A 23,750-nucleotide genomic window follows, 5' to 3' on the forward strand; every position below is an offset into this window, starting at 1 on the left:
AGAGACCCAACTCCAACATTCCAGTGGTATTCTTCTATTTATTGATATTAACATGAAGCCATTTCCCAGCAGCAATGATGCTGTAACAAGAACAGGACTGAATTTCTACAGGTAATAAAATAACAATGACATCATAGATAGAGCACTGGGAATATTCCTTGCAGAAAACACTGGCTTTTCTTCCTCGATCAGCATGACTGGGTGCTTAGTCCAGTTTCCCGAGCACGTACTCCTGGTCCCTCATTTACACTGGCCCTCGGAGAACTCCGGATCACGGAGCCTGGACCGGCATCCTTCTCCATGTCCCCTCCCACACGGCGTGGGCCTTTCCGATGATCTGGATCTGCTTCTGTTTCCTCACTTCTGTGAAGCGAGTGCTGATAAAGGAGGAGCCGAGGGCTGGTGACGAAACAACTAGCACCAAAAAGCTGGTTCTGCTTCATCTTCATGAAGTAAACACAATACTTTTTGTTATTCTTTCTTTTTTAAGGAAAGAAAAGTCTTAAAAATATATGGCACTAGCGTGTAAGACTATACCACTGCATCATGTTAGAATCTCCTGAACATCCAGCCCGCAGCACTTGCACTTCTCGTCAGATGTAGAGCTGGTGGGCGGCCAAGGTGTCCATGAATGGCCGCACCAGGTTGTCCGTGGAGAAGTAGAAGATGAGGCCGAACGTGATGGAGATGGGGAGGGCGGGCAGCGCCTTCTTGAACACGGCCAGCAGCAGGAGGGTCAGACACAAACCCTGCACGACACAAAAGGGGGTGTGGATGCCAGGGCGGAGGGGTCGGTTAGGGAAGGACTCAACAAGGACCAAGTCCCTGGGTCAGGAGCTTGTGTAAGGACTTGTCAGGAAACTCCACAGAGCACCCAATTATCGTCCTGGAGCCTCCCCACAGCTCTGTAGGGAACCTGAGCACAGAAGTTCACTCCCACTATTACGGGATGATTTGTGCCCCACCAAGAGATATGTTCAAGTCTTAATTCCCAGAGCCCACGGAGGTGACCTGATTTGGAAGTAGGGTCTTTGAAAATGTAATTAGCTAGGATGAGGCTAAGAAGGGCCCTAACCCAATGTGACCGGCATTCCTGTAAGAGGAAATCTGCACACAGCCAGAGAAGAGGGCCATCTGAGGATGGAGGCAGAGACTGGAGTGACACAATGAGCCACGATGGTCAAGGATGGCCGGCAACCAGCAGACGCTAGAAGAGGCATGGAAGGATTCTCCCCTACAGGTTTTGGGGTCAGATGATCCTTCTGGCATCTTGACTTCAGACTTACAAACTCCAGAACTGGGAGGCAATAAATTTCTTTTGTGTTAAGCCACCCAGTTTGTGGTACTTTGTTACAGCAGCTCGAGGAAGCTAACACGCACTCACCACCCTGCAAGTTGGTGGATGAGCCAGAAGGAAGGGCCCTGACTCCTAGACCAGTGCTCTGCCCACCAGAGCACACGCCCTCCTCCATCCCGCTACCGTGCCATAGGAACGGTAGGACGCCTCCCCGTGGATCATATGCTCATATGAGAGCTGGCTGGGATCGACAGAAAGGCCAGTGAGGCTGTCAGCAGCTCACACAAGGAACCCACCCGCCCTGAGGCAGGTGCAGAGTTGCCCATCCTGCCCGCTGGCCGAGGGAACCAGAGGGCCTGCCCTAGCCTTGGGGGAGCAGCAGGGCAGCAGGGCAGAGCCTGGAGGTCCATTATCCCATCCCTGACACACACTTGTGGGCAGACGCAGTATCTTCAAATAAAAGGAAACACCCACCTTAATGTGCCCTCCACGTCACATCCAGGGCTTTCACTATAGGGCAGAATACCAAGTATGTGCCTCTCTGAGGCTCCACTTCCTCTAACCCACATAACCCTGTTATGTGCACCTGGCCACAGTAAGTGATTCTAGGGGCCTCCAAATTTCACTGCTGGGGTCCAATCCCCAGGAGACCTCTGGAACCCAGGACCCAGTGACATCCAGGTGACATGGAGAAGAGGAGAGGGCACCAGCACAGGGTCAGACCCCGAGTCAAACTAAGATACGCATCCTCTTAGCTTTGTGCCCAGGGGCAGGGCCCAATATTTAGTTCCTCTCGCATCAACCTGAGGGAGCCAGACCCACCCACAGGTACTGGGAGACAAGCACACCCCGTCCCGCCAAATGGCTGGCACGGAGCCCTGCGGTCACTCGTGCCCCCGTGCTGTCTGGGCCGTCTGGGGAGGGTCTTGCTGACAATGACCCCCCGGCAGGCCTCAGTCTCATCTGGAGAGTCCTGACAACCTCTGCTGCTCCAACCACTTGCTTTCGCTCCAGGGGTGGGGGAAGACCTGAGAACTCCCAAGAGATCCTGGGGCCCCCACGAAGGCCCCGAGGGATGGCCAGGAGGGGTGGGGGTCAGGGGATGGCCCGGGTGTCCACCGCACTCACGATGAGGATGGCGACGAAGCAGGCCAGTGTGGTGTTCCAATCCCCGCTGCCCGTGGCCGCCGCCTTGCCCACCAGCACGCTGTAGAAGATGAAGTCCCCGAGGCCCAGCTTCACGCCCCCTGCGGGGGAGAGGGCGGAGTCGCTGGTCTCCCAGGAGGCTCCGGAGGAAGCCAGCGGGGAACGGGGGCCCCCGGGAAGGGGCGTCCGAGCCCCCACCCAGCCCAGCTCTCGAGGATGAGAGACGGGCTGCATGCGAACAGCAGTGCCAGGGAAACGGGGGGAAACCCAGGGTCTGGGCGCCTTACAATCTGGATGGTCAAAAGCTGGCATTTCTGATACTCAGGTAAAACCAGTGCTTGGCACTTAGGTGAGCAAAGAAGAGAACAGATAAAGATGTATTGCCTGGGGCTGGGAGGATGCTGTACAACTTGGTGCCAAGTATGAATTATAAATAATTTTAGGATATTCAATTTTACTCCTTTCAAGAACAGGGATAATGCCTAGATAGACATCCTCTGGAGACCCTGCCCTTTAAAAATAGGTAAAAATAATTTGTAATTGGCAGGTCCATTACTGATAAAGATTCTTTAAATGCTTGCAAGTTCACTTCACAATTGCCCTGTCCTCTAGTTTATGGGATTATTTTGCTCCTCACAAACAGTAACACTGTTTGTATACTAAACTCCAACGACAAGGGCCACCTGCCCACCACTCCCTCCTCCCCTCTGGGCGCCGACAACGAGGTGTCCCCCTTCCCGGTCCAGGCAGCGTCCTGCTGCCACCCTGGGCCACGTCTGTCCCTTCCTCCACCAGACCTCTCTCCACCAACACTGCCTTTTCTCCTCTGACTTCAGCTTTGCCCAGTTAACTGGCTCCATCCCTGGCACCTAATAAACACGTTTTAAGTTTTGCCTGTTTTAAAAACATGGCTTTCCTTGTCCTGGCCCCTCTCTTGCTACCAAACTTAACTCCTGCTATCTTGCTCTCTCCCCTCCCCTCTTCTTTTTCAATCAGGAGTCCCAAAAGGTCCCCGTGCTCACCTCCTGGTCCCTTCCAGCACCCAGGGACACCAGGCTCCTGTCCCACAGCCCCGTCCACCCAGCCCAGTCAGGGCCCATGCGGTGGGCGCTGCAGCCCCCACATCACCAGCCTGTCAGTGCCACGGCCTCCTCCAGCTCCTTCCCTTCGTCCAGCCATAAATGATGCCACAGGCCATGTCCTCGGCACTCCGCTCTGACCCTGCACCCTTCCCTGGGTTCTCTCCTTGGAGCCCCCATTCTTCTCTCTCCTTGGAGCACTCATTTTGTCAGCACTTGCTGAGAACTCTGGATGCGCTACAGGCCCCCCACCACCTGCACTACCCAGGCCTGTCATACCCCACGGCTGGGGGTCCCCAGGCCGCCTCCTCACTTGTGCCCCACTGCCTCCTCCAGGCTCTCAATGTCTCTTGCCCAGACCGTGACTGTGCCCGCCACGTCTTCCAGCGGCCTAGCCCCTGCTGTTCCTCACTGCAGCCAGGGATGTGTCTGGAGTGCAGATCTGCCTGTTCTATTTTCCTGCTTAAAGCTCAAGAATATCTCCATCACCTCAGGGATAAAACCCAAGCTCTTCCCTGTGTGCACTGCCCTTGGGGGTCTGACCCTCACTATCCCCAGCTGCTCCCTCTGCCTGGCCATCCAACAGCCACCGAGCGCCCCGGAGGCTTCCCGTCCTCTGGTCTCCCGGCCTCAGCAAGTAACTTCCCCACCGCCCCATCGGCTGAGTGCCACCTGCTCATCTCTGGAGACCCACCTCCAGTTGACCTTCCTCCCCAAACCTGCACCCCATCATCAGCGTGCTTTATACCTAACCACGCCCCACCTGGGCTGAAATCCCACAGCTGCTCCCGGGAAGACTGTTTTATACAGCAGCACCCCTGTCCCACTCACACATGGAAGGTGGCCCACAAATAGGTACTGACTGACTCAGTGTTTGAATCCTCCTGGGAAAGTAACCACGTCATCGCAGAACTTCTCTGGACGTGTCTTCAGGCCTGTCTTCCACTGGATTAGGCCACCCTGTCTCCCGGCCACAGTGGTCTCTGCCTGGGGAAGCCGCCACCCAGCGCTGCCCCTCGCCCTGCCCCCGCCCCGTAGGCCACTGTGGACCCCAGGACAGAGGCATTGGGGTCCCTGCTGTGACCTGCTCAGCACCCGCACCCCTCATCTCCCCCACAGCTGCACAGGGGCATCCTGCAGGCTACTCGAGCCAACACATCCCGATGAACTTCCCACCAGCCACCACCTGCCCTCCCGACGGTGCCCATCCTCCCACACAACTGAAAACCCTTCAGTGGCTCCTACCACTTGTGGGATAAAGACCAGAATCTGTCTTGCTGGAGAAGGCCCCAGGCCCCTGCCTGCCTCCCCAGCCTCGGCTCTGCCCTCACCATGCAGCTCTGGGGGCCTTCTCACACTTCCCCTCCCCTAGTCACGGCCGTGACTCAACCTTTGCTCAGCTCAGAAGCTGCTTCCCTTTTAGATGGAGTCTGTCCCTCAGCACCTACTCAGTGCAGGCACATGGTTGGGACACGGTAACACATTAAACAAACGGCCCAGCCTGGACACAGAGGCCCCGTGGCCTGTCTACAGGACTCTGCCTTGGCGGGTCTCCCTTCGATGTGGTGAAGATGTCCCTGATGTGAAAAGGGGCTTCCCCTCCCCACCACAGATTCCGGGGAGCACCCACACCCCCCACAGCAGACCACCTGGACACGGGCACCTTACTTTCCTCCTCTTCCTCCAGCTCCTCCCCCGGATAGCCAGGCAGCGGGGGCTCAAAGACTTCTGGGTACGAGGGCTCCCCAAAACTGTCATAGGAGTCTTCCTCTGGTGTCCAGGAAGAGAAGACAACCAGCACCACCGTGAGGAGGGGGCAAGGAAGGGAAACAAAAGCACAGTCAGAGGGTCCCCTGGTCTCTGGGGAACAGAGCTCCAGGAAGGGGTCCCTTGAACATCACCCCCTGACCCCGGTGCTCCCCCAGCCTCACCCACCACCACCCACGTCCAGCCCTCAATGCAAAGAGAGTGGCTCTCGATTCCTTTCAACAAGGAAAGGAAACGAAGCAAAACGAAGCCAGGGCAGAGGATCCACAGTTCAAACCTCCGTCTCCAAGATGTGTGTGTGTGTGTGCGTGCAGGAGGGTTGGCTTGAGGATGGCACACCCCCTTCCGCCCCCCTACTTGCGCCACTCAGAGAGGCCAGGCGGAGCTGGGTGTAGGATGGAGGAGCACACACCCCGCCTCAGCCTCTGCAGAGCTGGGAGCAGGCAAGGAGCCGCCTCCCAGTAGACAGAGGCTGCCAGGATACTCACAGGCACCCTGCACACTCACCCATCTCTGGGTCGTAGGGGAGCTGGAGGGCTCCCTGAGAGGACGGGTCCAGCTTGGCCATGCCCACTGTCCACACCATGGCGGCTGCAGAAAGGAGAAAAGGGCCCTGTCTCAGGAAATACCAGCTGTGGCAGCCCTGGGGCCTCGAAGGCAGGGGGCCAGCTCTGTCCCCAGGAAGCGTGAACAGGACCCTCTGTTCACCTGGGGGCCCCAGGAGAGGGGTCCGGACTCACTGGCCAGGTGTGGGCGGACAACTCCCTCTCCTTTCTTTGTTTTGCCCTCCTCAAATAACAACAGAGGCGCACAGTTTTGTGAAATAATGCTCTGATCTCTGGTCCAGAATTCGCTCCTGAACTTACCATCCCTTATCTCTGACTCTCCACTTGAAAGTCCACTGAGCATCTCAAATTGAATACACCCCAAAACACACAGCGATGGTGCTACCCAACCTGCCCCCTGCCCCCTGGCTTCTCCCTCAGGAAACACCAACCCCATCCTTTCAGTAGCTCAGATCAACGACACTGACATCATCCTTGACTCCTCTTTTTCTCACAACCCACCCCCTAGTCATCAGCAAATCTTGTCAATTCTGCCCCCAAGTATCTCCACATCCAACCCCTTCTCGCCATCTGTACTGCTGCCCCCTGGTCCAAACACCTGCCCTCTCTCTCCTGGGTTATTGTAATAGTCTCCACTAGGCTGTCCTGCTTCCACTCTTGTCCCCGTGCGTTTCTGTCTTTGCTTAGCCACCTGTGTGACCATCCTGAAACGTCAAGTCGGGTCGGCTCCCATCTCCCCATGGCTTCCCATCCCACCCGGGAGCAAGAGCAGAAGTCTGTGCTCTGGCCGAGCACGACCTGGACCCTCCTCACTCCTCCAGCCTCACCTCCCTCTCTGCTCCGGCCATGCTGACCTCACTGCTCCCCGAACATGCCCGGCAGATGCTGCCTCAGGGCCTGCGCACCTGCTGCTGTTCCTTCTGCCTGCAATGCTGTTCCCTCAGTTCTCTCCCTTCCCCGGGCCAGGTCTCAGGTCAAAGGTCACTGTCTAATTGAGGGCTTCCCTGGCTACCCCGTGCACACCACCAAGTCCCTCCCTAACCTGAAGTCCCCAGGTCCTCACCCTACTTGAATTCTCCACACAGCACTTACTACCTCCTGACTCCCGTCTATTTGGTTCCTGTCTGTTTCCAGGGTAGGATGTGAGCTCCGGAGTGAGCCCCAGAGCCTCAGAGCCAGTGGGTGTCAGACGGATGCTGAATGAAGGGACCAGGGACGCACACGATCTCATCCCAGCCTCAGAAAGTCCCCACCATGTGCTTTCACACCGTGAGGCAAGACTGGTAATGCAGCTTCATTCTTTATTTGAATTATCTAGCACTCTGCAGCCACTTCACAAGCTATTTCCCCAGAAATTCAGGGCTCTCTATTTAAACAAGCTCCACCATCTCAACCATCGGGGTGGGTAAGGAAACCACAGGGCTGCAGGTTCTGTGAGGGCAGACAGTGTCCCTAGCGCCTCGGCAACACTTGCTGTGAAGTGGGGACGTGACAAACATATAAATCCAAATCCCTGAACTCTGACCCCAAACCAGGGGTGATTCTGGATGCCTTCCCTTCGGAGACGATTAACGTCCGTCAGTCCCCCCACTGCCGAGAGAGCCCAGTGAAAAGGAGGAGCACCCGCTCCCCCGGGCTCTGCCCTCAAGAGTTCCTCTCCAAAGAACCTCCCCAGGAGCCCAGGAGGGGGAGGCGGAGGGGAGGGCGCAGGGCCCCAAGGCACAGGGTCTGCACCACTGCAGGACGGACGGCACTGCACGCGGGACACAGCCCCTCGGGCGGCCCCTGCCTGCTCCACCTTTCCAAGCTTCTTCCTGTGGGACAGCAAGAGAGGGACTGCCTGGTCTCTGGAAGGCGGAAACCCCCGCGGGGTCACCAAGCCAGCTCCACCCCTGCGGTCAGGGAAAGGATCCTGTCTTTGGTCAACCTTGAAAGCCACGGGCAGTCCCTCGTCCCACACAGGCTGCCGAGCAAATGCACCAAGTCACTCACAGGAGTAGATCAGGGCAGGAAAGATGGGCTCGTTTCTCTCCTGGGCCGTCTCCACCAGCATTCTTAGTGGCCCTTTGGGGCACAGCACAGCCACGAGATCTGGGAAAACAAAGAAGTCCTTGCTGTGTTAAAGACATGTACATTCCTCAAAAAGCTAAGCAGAATTACCATATGGCCTGGCCATGGCACCTCTAGGTATATACCCAAAAGAACTGTAAGCAGGGACTCAAACAGATATTTTCACACTGATGTTCATAGCGACATTATCCACAATTGCCAAAAGATGGAAGCAACCCAAGTGTCCATCAATGCACGAATAAACACAATGTGGTAAATACGTACAATGAATATTACTTGGCTATAAAAAGGGAATGAAGTTCTGATATGTGGTACAACATGGATGAACCCTGAAGACATTGTGTTGAGTGAAATAAGCCAGACACAAAAGAACAGATATTGTATAATTCGACTTAAAAGAGGTATCTAGAATAAGCAAGGTCACAGAAACAGAAAGCAGATTAGAGGTTACTAGGGGCTGGGGTGGGGGTGGGGGTGGGGAGTTAACATGCTTAGTAGGTACAGACTCTGTTTGGGGTGACGGGAAAGTCTTGGTAATGGATGGAGGTGATGGTATCACAACACGGGGCACTGATTAATACCACGGAAGGGTGCACTTAAAAATGGCTAGAATGGGAAATTCTGTGTCATGTGAACGTGAGACAGAGAGAGAGAGAGAGGGAGAGAGCGCAAGAGCGAGCGCCCCATGCAGGGAGTCAGGGGCCCGGGTCTCGAGCCTCTTCTAACAGGCTTGGTGCCTCCCTGGGCCTTGGTTTTCTAGATATAAAATGAGGCTGGTAAGACTGGAAGGGATGGGCAGTCTGAGGTATTAAATGCCACAAACAGGTCAATAAAGACCAGACCAGAAATGAATCACTGAAACTGGCATTTTGGGTGATATCTGGTGGCCTCTTCAGAGAACAATTTCAGTGGAGTAATGGGGACAAAATCCAGACTGCAGAGGAGGGAGAGAAAGTAATGGATGCTATTGGAAAGCGAAACACAGGAAGCTGGTGTGCATGTAAACTGGTAAAACCTAATTAGAGAGCAGGTTCGCCTTAAAGCGTACTGCCTCTTCAATCCAGAAATCCCACTTGTGGGAATCTTTCCCAAGGCACTAATTGCACATTCACACGGACACCGAGCCCACGGATCTTCAGCAGCCCATCATCTGTAACAATATTGCCTTTATGATACTAAGATACCGCAGTCAAGCTCAAGGTCCGCACAGGGGCCGGCACACAGCAGGGGTCCAGGGCAGATCTGCGTGTTTGAGTAGGAACGAACAGTGGTCATTTGATTGTGTATTTCTGACATATGGTAAAGAATATCAGGCCATCATTAAAAGCACTGTTATATCAATGTTTAAATGTGGCAAAACATTTGCAGCATATTAAAGTGGTTTTTTAATCGCAGGTTTGTTTTGTTTTTTTTTTAAAGACATTTCTTCCCAAACAGCTCCCAGAGAGATGAGCCAGCACTCAGAGACAGGGAGTGATGGGGCCACAGAGTGAGGCTCTCAGAAAGTGCCTTGCATTGGGCTAATATCCCAAACCTGCCAGTTTCCAGTACAATCCAGGGTCTGCACTGGCTGGTGCCCAGAGCAGGGTCTAAAAAGAGTAACTGCAAACCAGGAAAAGCTGTGTGCCTCAGAGACCCAGTGATGGGCTTGGAAGTCAGGCAAGATCTGGATTTGAAATCTATTTCTCTAAGCCTTGAATTCTTTGTCTCTAAAATGGGAGCAAAGGCTCTGGTAATCATGCTAATATTAATCAAATAGCAAACATTTTGGGTGCTTATTATCCGAAAGCACTCTGCCAAATGCACGTAGGGTTTTTGAGGAGCGAAGCACCTGGAGTATGTAAAGGCTTAGCAGTGCCTGGCGCAGGGCTAGTGCTCAATAGTGATTGCCATCATGAGTCATGCCAACAGTAACGGAAAATAAGGAGTTCACAAGACTACTGGGCTTTCCCTCTAGAATGCTGCCAGTCTGTGGGGCTCAGATGTTTTCCGAAGGGGACCCTCTCAGAACGGAGACCACTGAGGCAGCCTCAGGCAGGGAGGTTACCTTCCCAGCCCGGCCACGAGTGCAGCAGTGAGAAGACTCGGCAGCCAACAGCCCCACTGTGCCCCCCGCCCCCAGTGGGGCCTGCCTACCATACACGGAGATGGCACCCAGGATGACCCAGGCAGACCACTCCGGGAGGTACTTGATGAACACCAGGGCCATGAGCGCGCTGATCATGATGAGGTAGGCCTGCTGCAGCACGAGCGGGCCCTTCCAGTGGATGCACACCATGCCCACCGCCCCGAAGTTCCAGACCGTCAGCAAGAGGGTGGGGTAGTCCATGGCCACGTTGTAGGTTTTGAGCACTTCCCTGCAGGACCAAAACGGAGCCCATTGTGGGGGGTGGGGGGAGCGACGAGACGTGAGACCCTCACACAGCTGAGCCCCAACCTGGGCCTCTCCAACCTCTGGCCTTATTTACTAATAGCCCCTTCCTCCATCTCCAGTGGTCCTATAACTAACCTCTTGAAGTGTTTTCTCGAACAAGGTGGGGAGTAAACTGATGATTCACACTTGGGAGGGTTTACACAGACGGGTGCCAGATGACCTGGAAGGCCCTCTGCAAGTGGAAAAGGTCCTTAGGAAAGCATTTTTTCTCCTGCCTCCAGTCTCTCTGGGGCCCTGGATCAGGCTGACATCCCATATCAAGAAGCAACAGAAGGAATAATTTTTTGCATGAACTATGAAGTAAATGTACTCAATGCCACTGAACTGTCCAAAGATTAGGATGTAAATTTTGAGGGGTTCCTCCTCCCCTTGGGTGAACAGAGAGCCTCCTCCATGGTGGCTTTGTTTGTTGTTTGACATAAGGAACCAACTACACGGAGCCCCCACTCCACCCCGGTGTCCCCAGACCCGAGGAAGAGGAGCTGGGGGCCTGGACTCTTGGGCGGCTGATGCCAGGGAGGTCTGGGGCACCGCATGGCCCTTCCCCGCCCAGGCCCCTCGTAGGCACCGGGGCCGCCGGGGTCAGCAGCCACCACTCACCCGAGGTAGATATACGTGAAAAGGAATAGCAACATCAGCGAGGACATGATCAACCAGCCATGGATAAACTAAACGAAAGAAGCAGAAGGGAAGATCACGAGGCATCCTGAGCCACCAAGTCAGAAGGCCTGGGGTTCCTGGTACTGATGCCCAAGGCTGAAAATCTTTTCCTAGTTGTGTTATGTTATGACTAAGGCAGCTGTTCTACAGAGGAGAGGAGGGAAAGGCAAAGAAATACCTCAAGGACACCCAGCAAGTGCATGAAGGTGACGAGACTAAAATTTAGGTCTACTGACACCTAGACCAGTTGCTCTCCCCACCCGTCCACTCACTAGCTGAGAAAGAACCTTCTGGTTGCCTGCTGCATGCCAGGCCCCTGCTCTAGGCTCTGGGGATAAAACCAGCAGAGTCTCTGCCCACATGTACTGCATTCCAGTGTGAGGGGAGATGGGCAATTAATGTATAAATATATAATGTGTTAGCAGGTAGTGGTAAGTGCTATGAAGGAAAAAACCAGGCGGGATAAAGTGAAAGGGAAGCCTTGAGGATGCTGATTTACACAGGGTGGCAGGACAGGCTTGAGAGACAACGCAGGGACCCCCGTCCCACATGAGCACCTACAAACAGGTCCTCAGAAAGACATGTTCCCCTTCCCCAAGCAAGGGAAGGACGAGGACACGGGACGTCACCTCTCCCAGCCTCACCCGAGTACAGGGCTACTGACCACTCAGTCCACTGGGACGTCAGCCGGGGACCTGGCTTACTCGGCATGGAAGTGGCAGCCAAGGCCATGCTGTGAGCCCAGACACAAGGAGAAAGGGCCACCTCTGGAACGTGCGGACCCTCTTCATCCCAACCACCCCACCTGCTGGGCCATCATCACCCCTTGCCTGTCTGAACGTCACAGAACCTCCAAGGGACAGAAGGCGAGCCCGCCCGGCCTGCTGGTGCGTCCCCAGCATCCAGAGAGGGACCAGGCCCAGAGGCAGGCTCGGTAACTCAGCGAACGGCTGGCTGCACAGCACCGGGTTTCCACCCACCCCAGGCTACTCCCAACTTGTGTTCGTGCATGCTGTATCCTCGGCCCCAAGCAACATCCTTCTACCTTGCTTCCCACCACCCTCTCCCCGCCCCCCACCCCCACCCCCAAGCCTAAACACCCTGCTTCATTTACGTGGCTACTTGCCATTTATCCACGAGCTTCTGCTTAGGACAGTTCCTGCCCCTACTCACCGCCCAGCCTCCTGCTTTGTGGGGCTCGCTCCATCTGTGTACTGCGACTCTCTCCTCTTTCCACACCCAGTGCTCCTGATTTCTATCTACCTGCTCAATATATGATGGTTCCTGAATAAAAAGCTTTGTGCTGTGCCTGCATTCTGAATAGTTTTAAATGAAGTAATGCTAATGTCTAGCTTACTTCTTCTCAGACTTAAGCATTTCAAAGCCTTCCTTGGGAGAAAAGCCTAGAAACCAACATCTAAAGCTTGTGGCATCTTTGGGGACAGAAAATGCAGATGCTGTGGGCCAGGTGGGACTCAGCTCCACTACTCTCTGGGCTGTCCTGCAGCTACAGGTGGGTCCAACCCAAACCCTCCCAGGGCTGGGAGTCCTCAGCACAAAATCTGTACCTCTCCGTCCAAAAGGGAGATGAAGAATAAAATTAAATCTGGAGGGGAAGTATCAAGGTGAAGAAAGCCTAAAATAGAACTTCTTGCTTCTTGTGAAGGAGAAGCAAAATAAACTTCACTTCTAAATATGAGAAGTGACACTGCAAAAACAACTCAGTTAAGTGGGATTGTGTGTATGTTTAAAAAACAATAGTATTGGGTAATCCATGGTGGAGCACAGGGGTGGGGTGGGAAAGAAGCCCAAAATTCATGCCTATTTTGCAGAAAAAAGGAACTCTGAAAATTTAAATTAAAAAAAAAAAAAAAGTTGCTGTGTAGCTGGCTGGGAGGCCCTTAGGAGAGGACACAGGCGGGCGGGGAGGGGCCCGGTCCTCAGTCCTCACCTTGTAGCAGCGGTACTTGTAGAGCACGACCAGGAAGATGGTCATGACCACGATGACGCTGATCATGATGAGGGTGTTGAGCACGGAGTTGAGGAGGCGCTGGCCCACCGAGGGCGTGTCCTCGGTGAACGGCGTGTAGATGCTGAGGGGAAGGGGAAAGGGCTGGTGGTAGCCGGGAACAGCCGACGGCGCCAGCACCCACCTCACGGGGCCTGTATCCCCTGTGCTGGCACGGCGCTGCCCACCACCGTCACGGGCGCCCCCAGTCTTCCAACCCCTCTCCCGGCACCCTGGCCCCTGCTGCTGGCTGAGCTCCATGGAGAAACGGCCTCGGGGGCCTCACTAAGCTCCCCCCTTGCCCACTGCCCTCCCCTTCCCTGGACCATCCACAGATAATGGATAAACAAAATATGGCCTTTCCTAGAACAGAATACTAGTCAGCCATAAAAAGGAGTGAAGTTCTGATCTACCCTACAACATGGATGAACCTTGAAAGCATGATGCTAAATGAAAGCAGCCAGACTTGGAAGGACAAATATTATATGATTCCACTGGCATGAAATACTTACAACAGGCAAATTCACCTCACCTCAGGCAGATTAGCAATTAGGGAAGAGGGGTGAATGGGGAGTTATTGTTTTAATGGGTAGTTTCTGTTTGGGGTGATGAAAAATTTGGGCAATAAATGGTGGTGGTTGCACAACATTATGAATGTAATTAATGCCGTGGAATTGTATACTTAAAAATGGTTGACATGGCAGATTTTATGTTATATATATATTTTTACCAAAACAAAACTCTTTTCCTAAACCCCTAACATCTGATACACCTTCCTAGGCATATACTTTTCTCCATGGCCCTATACCAAACAAATATAATGTTGACAAGGCTGGATGATGATACTTTACACTAAAGAATGTAATTTCTGTGCAGTGTCTCTACTGGATAATTAGGTGAGCAAAGACAATAAACAGAGCAACAATTTGTTTTATAAACAAGTCATCTTTGAAAATAAAAAAACATCTTCGCCCATTCTACTTCTCAGCTCTGGTCCCCAGACCCAGCAGCGACCCCACCCAAACCTTCTCCATAGGCCCCACCCGGTCTACGACCCTTTCACCCCTGCAGCCTCCCCCACTCCCAGCCAAAGGAGCCCAGTAGCTACACTTGCTGCTGATAAACCCAAGAAACCAGAATAGGAAGCAATTTATTGATGCCTTGCTCTTTCCAGCGTGGACTGCCAGAAGCAAACCACTGGCTAAGTTCTCTTAAAGCTTTTCACCTGTGCTGTTCTGCATCCCCAACAGACTATAAGCTTCCTGGGGGCAGAGTCTTCTCTTTCTACTCCTTTCTTTAAGAAAGTAACAGCAGTGATAGGAATGTGTCCATACTTGTGCCCTCTGTAATAAAAGCCAAGATGTCTGAGCACTCGGTGGCAGAGACCGTGCCTTTACACGTATTGACACAATTCTCCCAGTAACTTCATTATTAAACCCATTATACAGACAAGGAAACTGAGGCAGAGAGAGGTTAAGGAATGTGCCCAAGTGGGTCACACGGCTCAGAGGCAGAGGACCAAGGCGTAAACTCGGCAGCTCTTCGCTCCTGCCCTTCACCGCCCAGGCAGGTGGTCAGTGCAGGCCGCACACAGCCCTGCCCCCCCGACTCACAGCTGTCCGTTCTTCTCCGTGTAGAAGCGCACGGACTTGATGGTGGCCACCACCACAATCATGCACAGCGTGACCGGCACAAACAGCATGATCACATGCTTCGCCCCATATTTGAGGGTCAGCTCCTCCTCCAGGCCTGGCGGCCGCCCGGGCACCCCACTGCAAACGTAGCGGTCAGGGTCCTCCTCGTAGTCCTCCTCGCTGTCCTGGCTTCTCTGTGGGAAACCACATTATGAAGGACATGGAATGCCCCCCCGGGTGGCCTACCCATCGGGTGCACAGATTTGTGAAACCCAAAATGAGAGGTTTAAATGTTGCTTTCCAGAGGCCAGAACCAGTCGCTGAGCTCTAGTTTAGGCATGGGAATGCAGGGATTTCTAGGACAGTTTACAGGTTTATGAGGACAGCAGTAGAGGAGACTTGGAACTGGTGCTAACCACAAGCCCGGGCAGGCAGGGGGTGCTGCAGCACCCTCAGAGGAGGCAGTCTGCAGGCCCCGGGATGGGAAAGACTGATGAATTTGGAAAACATCAAAAGATCGTTCCCCTTCCTAAGCCCAAACTCCTCAGATACGATTCAATTCTATTCACGTGGCCATACTGATTCCGGAGACAGGCCACATGACAGGAGGAAAACAGAGCTTGAACATTTTTGGTTGATAAATCACAAACTAGAATAGTCAGTATGCATGGGGAATCTTGACTATGAATGAGAACACAGGAAATTTGCAGAGGAAGAGATTACCTTAAATGTTTTCCTCCACAAAATCAAGCATGCAAATTTGGCAGCTCTGAGCTAGAGAGGTTAAATGGCTATAAGCATCTGGGAGGACGAGGGCTATGGGAAGGGAGGAGAGTACAGAAGAGTACAGAAGAGCAGCTAACAGGTGGGAAGTCTGCCAGGCCCAGCACGGATGATCTGTGAGAATTTCTGGTTTGGAATTGTGGTAATTCAGGGTCATGAGCTGTCTTGTTAATTAGACTTACAGCCAAAGAAAAGGCAAAATAAAACAAAAATTAAAAATGTCGCTTCAGCAACAGTTCTTTGCAGAGACAATTCCGATCCAAATATTTAGCTGAGAAAGGAAAACGGTTAATGAATAGGATCTGCAACAAAGAAAACTGCACAAAAATTCCAGGCAATAAAAGATGAAGATGCTAGCAAGACAAAGCTAAGGAGTGACTTAGCAGTGGCCTTGAGCTGGTGAGATTTCACTCCATGCATAGGGGAAAAAGGGTTACTGCTTCCATGGAGAACAGATAAAGCCATGAACTCATATTTCAGCAAGGGAATTAAGGTTGGCCAGGAGACAACAAATGCCATACGGAAAGGTTTTTAAATGCTATAATCAACAAAACAGAGAACGGAGTTCAGGAAAATTCAGATGTTCTTCTGCCTTGATGGGGGAGGGAGGGGGGAGGGCTAAGCAACTCACAATGTTATAAGCTCCTACGCTGGGGGCTGCAGAGACCAGATCACAGCGGAGCCCACCCACCTCCAGCTCAAAAATCAAACATGAATTAGGTATACTTGTCTTTTGGTTACCAGGTCTGGCTACCAACCAGCAGCTTTCCACCCACAATTGTCTAGCTTCTGTGCTCCCTGATCCAGCACCCGAACTCACTCTTGTGGTACTCTGTGCAACCTGCACCCAGAAAGGTAGGTAGAAGGGGCAGGGACTGGAGTGGAGAGCATATTTAACCCAGCCCAGAGTCAGTGTAGGCTGTGACCATGGTGAGTCCACTGTAGAGCCCTCAAGGATGTTCGGTGGAACTCCCTGATCCTTCCTGGCCGGCTCCCCGCCCTGTTGGCCACTTCTCACCTGCATGTTCCCCCTCCCTGGTTTGCATCCCAATGGCACAGGAACCTACCCACGGCGCAGTGTTCTCGGCGTCCTCCGGGCCCTGCCTGCCCTCCTGGCAGGCACGTGGGGTGGGGCTCTCGGCTGACATCAGGGACGTCCGCTCGTTGCAGGCTTCCTCCTCGCTGTCAGAGGCCATGAACGTGAGCATGGCCCCGCCTCGGGAGCACCTGGAGAGAGGAGCACAGGGCCTCGTGCTACTTCCCTCCAAGGCAAAAGGCAGCGGAGGGCAGAGAGGAGGCTGGGGAGGCTCGCAGACCTGGACACAAGTCCTGGGACCACCAGGAAAGGAGAGTCCTGGAGAGCAGCCCCCGAGGCCGGAGCTGCCCAACTAGAAAAGTCTGAACACTCAGTGCACCACTGTGTACCAGAAACTGTGCTGGGCTCTGGGGATACAAACGTGAATAAGAAACACCCTTGTCCTTAGAAAAAACAAAGCAAAACATATCCAGTGTGACAAACTATATTCCAGGTGTTCACCAAGAGATACAGAAGCACAAAGAAGGGACTAAGTCTCAGAGATGAGGAGTATTTCTAGAGAAGATGACAGGGGATGGAGACATTTTTCCGGTGGGAGGGAAGGGCAGGGGCACGCAGGACACTCCAGCCAGGGCCTCACATGGTCAGATGGGGCTGGGCGGGCGACGGAGATGCGGAGGGTCTCCTGTGCCGTGCTAAGGAGGCTGTACTTCATCCCAAGGAGAATGGTGAACAGTAAGATCAGATAGGTATTCAGAAGCATCAGTCTGACTGAAAAGGGGAGTAAAAAGAAGAGAAGGTGACCACCTCAGAGACTTCTGCACAGTCGAAGTAGGAATGAATATGTCCTGAACAAAGGGGGTAGCCGGGTGGATGGAAGTGAGAGGGCAGATTCCAGAAAGGATTAGGAGGTAGAGTGGACAGATCTGCATGGGGGATCAAATAAAGGACAGAATCTAGGATGACGGCCAAGCACGAACAAGAAAAAGACTGTGAATCCGACTCAGGAACTTGCTGAAGATTTATGGGTTAAAAAAGGGAGACATCTGAGTACAAAGGTCTGGGGTGGAGAGTCCTGAGTTGAGAAGCAGTGGCTAAAGCCACGGAGGCCAGTGAGACCATGCAGGGCAAGCAGGAGCGTGAGGTGGGACAAGTCCAGCTAAGAGCAGGACCCAGGAGAAGCCCACACTGAATGGACTACAGAGGAGGGGAGGCCTGTCCCCCCAAGACCACCGTGCTGTCCTGAATGGGGTTCACAAACAGTAGCAGCACCACCCGGAACCTGGTGCATCCCAAAATCCACACTCAGAGAAGGCGCAGGGCTGGGAAGAGCTGCAGGCAACCCCTGGGGAAAATGACCACCCCTCCCAAGATCCTGGACGAGGGCAGAGCTATCAACAGGGCCAGCTCTCCCATCACTAACCTCCTTGAGACCCATGGGGCTGAGCTTCATGTCTCTAGGGAAAGACCACAAGATCCACTACCTGCTGAAAGGTCCCTCCAAGCAATCTCCAGATTTTATGTGAATTTCAAACGAAGCAGGCAGGTTCCTTCCACAAAATCAGCCAGTTTCCTTCTTCCCCAAAGGGTCCGGGGCTGCCACTCTGTTTGAAGACATCAACCCTGGCTGTGGCTGGGATTATTCTCAAGTGGATTCTTAGCTCATCCCTCACATACAGGCACACCACAGAGCGTGCCTCTGTCCACCTCGTTGACTCAGGCCTGCTACAAAAGGCTCCCTCAAGAACCTTCACATTTAGGACAGACAAGTAGAGTGTTATTAGCACAGAGCAGAGAAAGACGACCGCTGGGAGGTGGATGAGAAGGACAATGTATTACTGGAGGCAAAAGGAGGGGGACAGTCCATCTAGTTGCTGGCATTAGATGTCTTACAGAGTAGAAATTAAAATAGGCCTCAAGACTAAGAATATTTTGCAAGGCAGAGATTGAAGGAGGTGGGTCATTCCAGAAAGAGGTAAATGCTTATATAAATGCATGGGGTAGGGAACAGAACATGGCCTATTCGGAAATTACCCAGCAATGATTTGGTTGAAGTGGGGGTGTCTAGAAAGCAGAAGTGGGAAGGGTGGACAGGAAGGAAGGCTGGGACCATCCTAGGAGGGGCCTGGGTGCCTGACCGAAGAGTAAGAGTGTATTTCAGCCATGGGCAGCCAGAGGAGGGGCATGCCGCTGAGAAGCACTCTCTAGGTGGGTGTTGGTCTGGTCTCTTCACTTGGGGTCCCCCCAAGACTAGGCTCAGCCCAGGACCACAGAAGGAGGATCTGCTACTCGGTAGCCAGCCCATGGGAGTCAGCACGGTCTACGTGACAGAGTCCAATTTGGGGGGGACACAGCTTCACAGCCCCAACACAGGGTGAACCCTTCCTTGGGAAGTTCTTAGCTTTAATTCCTTCACCTATGGTGAAGAGACATGCTATTTAATGGAGTTTAATGTTTTAATCTGTGAGACTCGATGTCTCTAGCATAAAAATAAATAAAACAAAATAGTTACTAAGGTTAAGAGACTTAAAAGAGTAGGAAGGTCATGCTGGAGGTTGCTCTCATGCAAATCTTAGCCAGATCTCACAAACTGCCAAGGGATGCAATGCCCCAAGCAACAATGTTCCTCAAAATCCTAAGGACATCTGGACACCACAAACAAATCACAAGATAAAGAACTCAATAAATGTCTAACCTGAAGGACAACTGGAGTGCCCCACATATCCATCAACCACAAGCAACATATGTCATCTTTTTTTTTTCTTTAAAAACCCTTGCATAGAAGTGTTAAGACGGGACACTTGAGTTGCTACCTGAATCTGTGCTCCCCGAATTGCAATTCTAAGACCCCAAATAAATGCCTTTGTTGCCTTGCAGTTTAATTTGTTATTTCTCGATTGACAGTGCATAAACCCTAAGTAAACCTGTTAGGACCTGGAAGTTCTCATTAGCCTCCTCTCACAAGGGGCACCCAAAACAAACAGCTGGTTGCATCTTCTCAAGCTAAATAATAACCTTCCATCTGGAGCAACGGCCTTAGCTGAGACCTGAAACTACAGGTGGCTCTTCTAATACTTTGATTTTTAGCCTGTCATTGTGTTTTGTGTTGGGTGTGACCAAATAATTTAGCTGTAGTCTGCCCCAGTTCCCCTCACCCCTCTGGTGTGCCTGTCATTTACCGGTGCAGTGACTGGAGCAGTAGGTAAAGGAGCCCCCTTCTAAAACATCCCCAGGGCAGAGGGTGAGCCCACCCTCCGAACCCCACCAGCAGGCGGCCTAAAAGGCTGCCTCTTCTCCTAGACTCCCAAAGTGCAAAGCAAAGGGGAAACGGACAAACAGGCGGCGAAGATGCTTCTTTAGAGGAGAAAGGGAGCTACATGGAGAGAAGGTACTGGAAGGCCAGGGCCTCAAGACCAAGGAGGATTAAGTCCTTCAAATTTCCATTTTTCCAGCAGCCAGCCAGACTGTTCCCTCCTAAAGTCTCCCCGACCTCTGGGAAGGATGCACTGGGGGAGGAGAAGGCCCAAGGCAATCAGTCCTCTAAAGAAGCAGGGAACAACGGGGCCTAATTGAAGAGAAATCAGGGCTGAGCTCTGCACAGGCTGTCCACGCAGGGCCCCCAGCAGCTAGGACAGACTGGATCCCCAACATCACAGTTTCTCAGCGTGGCCCAAGCCAACTGACACCCCCCCTGAGTCCTTGCAGTGTCAGCTGCTGAAGCAAGCCCAGGCTTGCATGGATCCCTAAATCCTCAGTGATCTAGGGGTGAGGCACTTCTATCCTCCCCCATTTTACAGATGAAGAGATGGAGGTGTAAAAAGTGAAAAGGAACAAATATTGTATGACTTCTCTTGTATGAAATATTTGGAACAAACAAATCATAGAGACAAAAAAGCAGAAGCCTGGTTACAAGAGGTGGTGGGGTGGGGTGGGGAGTTACTGCTAAATGAGTATGAGATTTTGGTTTAGGATGATGAAAACAGTCTGGAAATAGTAGTGAAAGTTATACAGTACTGTCAATATACTTAATGTCAAAGAATTGTCCACTTAAAATGGTTAAAATGATTTTTATGTTACATATATTTTACTACAATTAAAAATAAATTTTTAGAAGTGAGTTTTTCAAGATCACCCTTGATCCCGGCTTAGACTCTATGCTAGACTGCTCATTAAAAACGCAGATTCCCAAGCTCCGTTCCTGCCTGAATGTCCAGGGATCCATATTTTGAGACGGTCCCTGGTGATGCTCAGGCCTGACCCTGACCTGTCCACCAGCAGCCAGCCTGGGGCTGCCCACAGCAGGCATTGCAAATAGCCAAACAGCTAAGTTTCGGGTCAGGGCCCACCTCCCGGCCCTCAATTTTGGGGGGCAGCAGCCTCACTCACCTTCCAGCTCTGCTTAGCACTTACTGACTGCTGAACGCCAGAGTGAAAGAATGAACGGTCCGTTCAGACTAGGAAAGCTGCAGGGGGAGAAGAGCATTCTCAGGCTGCAAAAGTCCCCAAACCAGGCCCACGGTCGGGGAGAGTGTGGAAAAACCCGGGCTCAAGCACTTCAGGTACAAACTGGACTGACCTTTCTGAAGGGCCAGTAGGCAATAAAACTCAAAAGCTTAAAAACAGTCATACCTTTTTGATCCTGAAATGTAACTTCTTGGAATTTATCCTAAGAAAATAATAAAAGATTTACATAAAAACATGTTCATTACAGTTATTTATAATTGTTTTTTAAAAAAAGTAAAAATGACTGAAATGTCTTACTCTTGAAGGGTAAACACAAATTTAAAATAATAAAGGGTTGAATTCTCCCTGTTGAACAGAAGGAAAGAGAGTTCCACCTCACTCCCATCTCTCTCTGCTTTTATTTCAGAAAACCTGCCATCATAAGTTCACTTTTTCTTTGTATATAAATTTAAGACATAAAAGGTTACATAAGCCTTTTGCAAATTTCACCACACGAGGTTTTTATTTCTTTGTAACATCATCAAGAAAGATACCTCCCTACCATCCAGTTTTTGGGAAGAGATTAGCAAACTTCGAGGGGGGGGACTCCCAGGCCCTGAATTGTAAATCTACCTCTGAAATAGCTTGAGAATGTGTATGTAATGGCTGTATCAGGGATTGCAAACCACATTCAAAGGGTGAGCTGCTTTTGCAATCTCTTTGGGGACTGCCTGTGATGCTTCACATTCTTATTTAATGCCTATTCAAAGATGAAGTTGTTTTTCTTTTTCGTCTGCCTTTGTGGAAAGGTTTTCTGGGTTGAGAGATTTTGATTTCAATTACATTTCCCCAACACTCTACACCACAGTATACCCATCTGATGGGGACTACTATACAACCTCTGAAAATCTTCCCTCAAAAAAAAGAAAAAAAAAAGTTAAATTTAATAAAATATAAAACTTCACATATACTATATAACCTGAATGTTTTTATAAAATGTGTGTGTATGAAGACTGGCAAGACATATTACAAAACACTGAAGGTGGTTATCTTTGGATGGTGGGACTGTGGGTGATTATTACTCTTCTTTATATTTTTCTGTGTTTCTCAAAGTTTCTACAATAGGCATGAATTACATTGCAGCAGTTGTTTGGTTTTTTTTTTTTTAAGTTTTTAGTTTTTAAAAGGGAAATAAAGAGCGTCAACTTTTAGGCAGATTTTCTTCCACTCCTGCCTCCTCCCAAGTCCCCTTTCACTGGACTGGGGGACGACCTTCAGGACGGCTTGCACTTTCTCCCTGGCTCCTCCAGTTCACCCAGCTCCTAGAGGCACACAGAGCAGCCGGGCTGTGCTCCTTGTGCTTCCCTCTTGAATTCCTAAGAGTCTTGCTTTGCCAGGCATTTAAGTTGGTATTTAAGCCTGATGGTGCTTTGAAACCCTTGGAGGGGAAAGTCACCACCCAAACAGATAAACAACCTTCAACCTTCGCCATGGATCTGTCCACATCAGAGGGCCAGTGACGCAAAGAACTCCCGCTGGAGTCGGGAGGCTGACTCATGGGGCCCGTGGGTGTGCGGCGGGCTAATTCCCCCGCCACTGATGCAAAACCCTGTCAAGGGCACAGCAGCCAGCTCCCCTCATCTCCCACCTCCTGCTCCCCACTGTCTCCGAGGGAGCAGCGGGAAAATGCAGAGGTGCTGGTGGGCAGCGGGGTGGGGGGAGCGTCTAGTGTACGATACTATGTTCTGGAAACCCTCCTCTGAACTAAGCACTCTGGCCGAAAAACTGCCTCCAGATTAGGATGCAAAATCAAACATCTGAAGAAGCCACCGCCCATTCCCATTAATCAGCTAAAAGGGATCAAAATGCTGAATTAGCCAAACCAAGAGACTCTGACCCAGAGAAATTTCCCAAACTGTGCCTGTGTCAGCAGTTCCTGCAACTGTTATGGAAACCTGGTGACCCAGTTTCCTCAACCTTTGTTTCATTTCAGAGAAAGGTAAAGGATTGACCTTAAAATTTAAGGCCAATGGACCTGAGGTAGGAAACAGATTTAAAAACACTAAACACTAGTGGCTCATGGAAAAAGATAGAAATCACTGCTCCAAAAGCAAACTGGAACTGCTGCACTTACTACAAACACTTGGGGCTGCAGAGAGGTTTTAGATCCAGGGCACCTAGTTAATGTTTTGCAGCAGGCCGAAAAGAACAGTGTTCCCTGGCTCTCAAAGAGAGAAGCCTTGGATTTAGACAAGTCACCTTCTATGGCCTCACCTTATAATACTCCCACAATCCCTGGGAAGATTCCACAGTCTTCCCTCATACTAAGGAAGGGTTTGCATCTACCTAAGGTCAGAAGACACCCTTAGAATTCCCTGCCTGCCTCGGTCCCCTAGCCCTGGGCATCTGACCATGTGTCTGGCCCTGGCTGGCCTTCATCCACCCCTCCATCCACCCACCTCAGCCTCACCAACTGTGCTGGGTACCATATCAGGACAGAAAACACTTGCTGGGCAGCTCTCCCCAATACAGGAGGCAGTCTCAGCCAGAGCTGGGGCAAAGTCCCAAAGGGAGGCCTGCTGGCTGCTGTGCCCCCCAGGTCACGTGCCCCAGGGGACACAGATGGCTCTAGATTAACTCCCTCCTGGCCTTTCCCGGGCCCAGGCAGACTTCTCTCATTTCCATTAGTGGTGGCAGCAAACTTTGAAGCCCATCACATGGGCCATGTACCTGACACACCAATTTATTACTATTATTATTTTTTTTTTTTGGAAATGAGAAGCAACAAGCCAGTGGTCAAAAGCGGAGGCTCTGGAGGTCCGCAGGG

The 23,750-nt window shown here is 51.8% G+C and overlaps 1 protein-coding gene across 8 annotated transcripts in view; it reads right to left on the reverse strand.

The window, feature by feature from the left end:
- PSEN2 (presenilin 2) overlaps positions 1-23,750 on the reverse strand; it is a 27,775-nt gene continuing 4,025 nt past the window's right edge. For 2 of the 8 annotated variants that reach the window (XM_037822713.1, XM_037822717.1), the window contains exons 2-13: positions 21,110-21,146; positions 20,867-20,943; positions 16,512-16,671; positions 14,641-14,855; positions 12,971-13,112; positions 10,960-11,027; positions 10,062-10,282; positions 7,848-7,946; positions 5,797-5,880; positions 5,191-5,292; positions 2,426-2,544; positions 1-749 (exon numbers count right to left, since the gene is read on the reverse strand). In XM_037822713.1, coding sequence (XP_037678641.1) covers positions 594-749; positions 2,426-2,544; positions 5,191-5,292; positions 5,797-5,880; positions 7,848-7,946; positions 10,062-10,282; positions 10,960-11,027; positions 12,971-13,112; positions 14,641-14,855; positions 16,512-16,652 — 1,347 coding nt within the window. In that variant the 5' untranslated portion in view covers positions 16,653-16,671; positions 20,867-20,943; positions 21,110-21,146 and the 3' untranslated portion in view covers positions 1-593. Of the gene's footprint in view, positions 750-2,425; positions 2,545-5,190; positions 5,293-5,796; positions 5,881-7,847; positions 7,947-10,061; positions 10,283-10,959; positions 11,028-12,970; positions 13,113-14,640; positions 14,856-16,511; positions 16,672-17,964; positions 18,085-20,866; positions 20,944-21,109; positions 21,147-23,750 lie in introns of all 8 variants that reach the window. The other 6 variants (XM_037822720.1, XM_037822733.1, XM_037822740.1 and 3 more) reach the window with 4 other exon arrangements.

Source organism: Choloepus didactylus, chromosome 2 (assembly GCF_015220235.1).
Source record: "Choloepus didactylus isolate mChoDid1 chromosome 2, mChoDid1.pri, whole genome shotgun sequence".
Classification (NCBI taxonomy): Eukaryota; Metazoa; Chordata; class Mammalia; order Pilosa; family Megalonychidae; genus Choloepus; species Choloepus didactylus.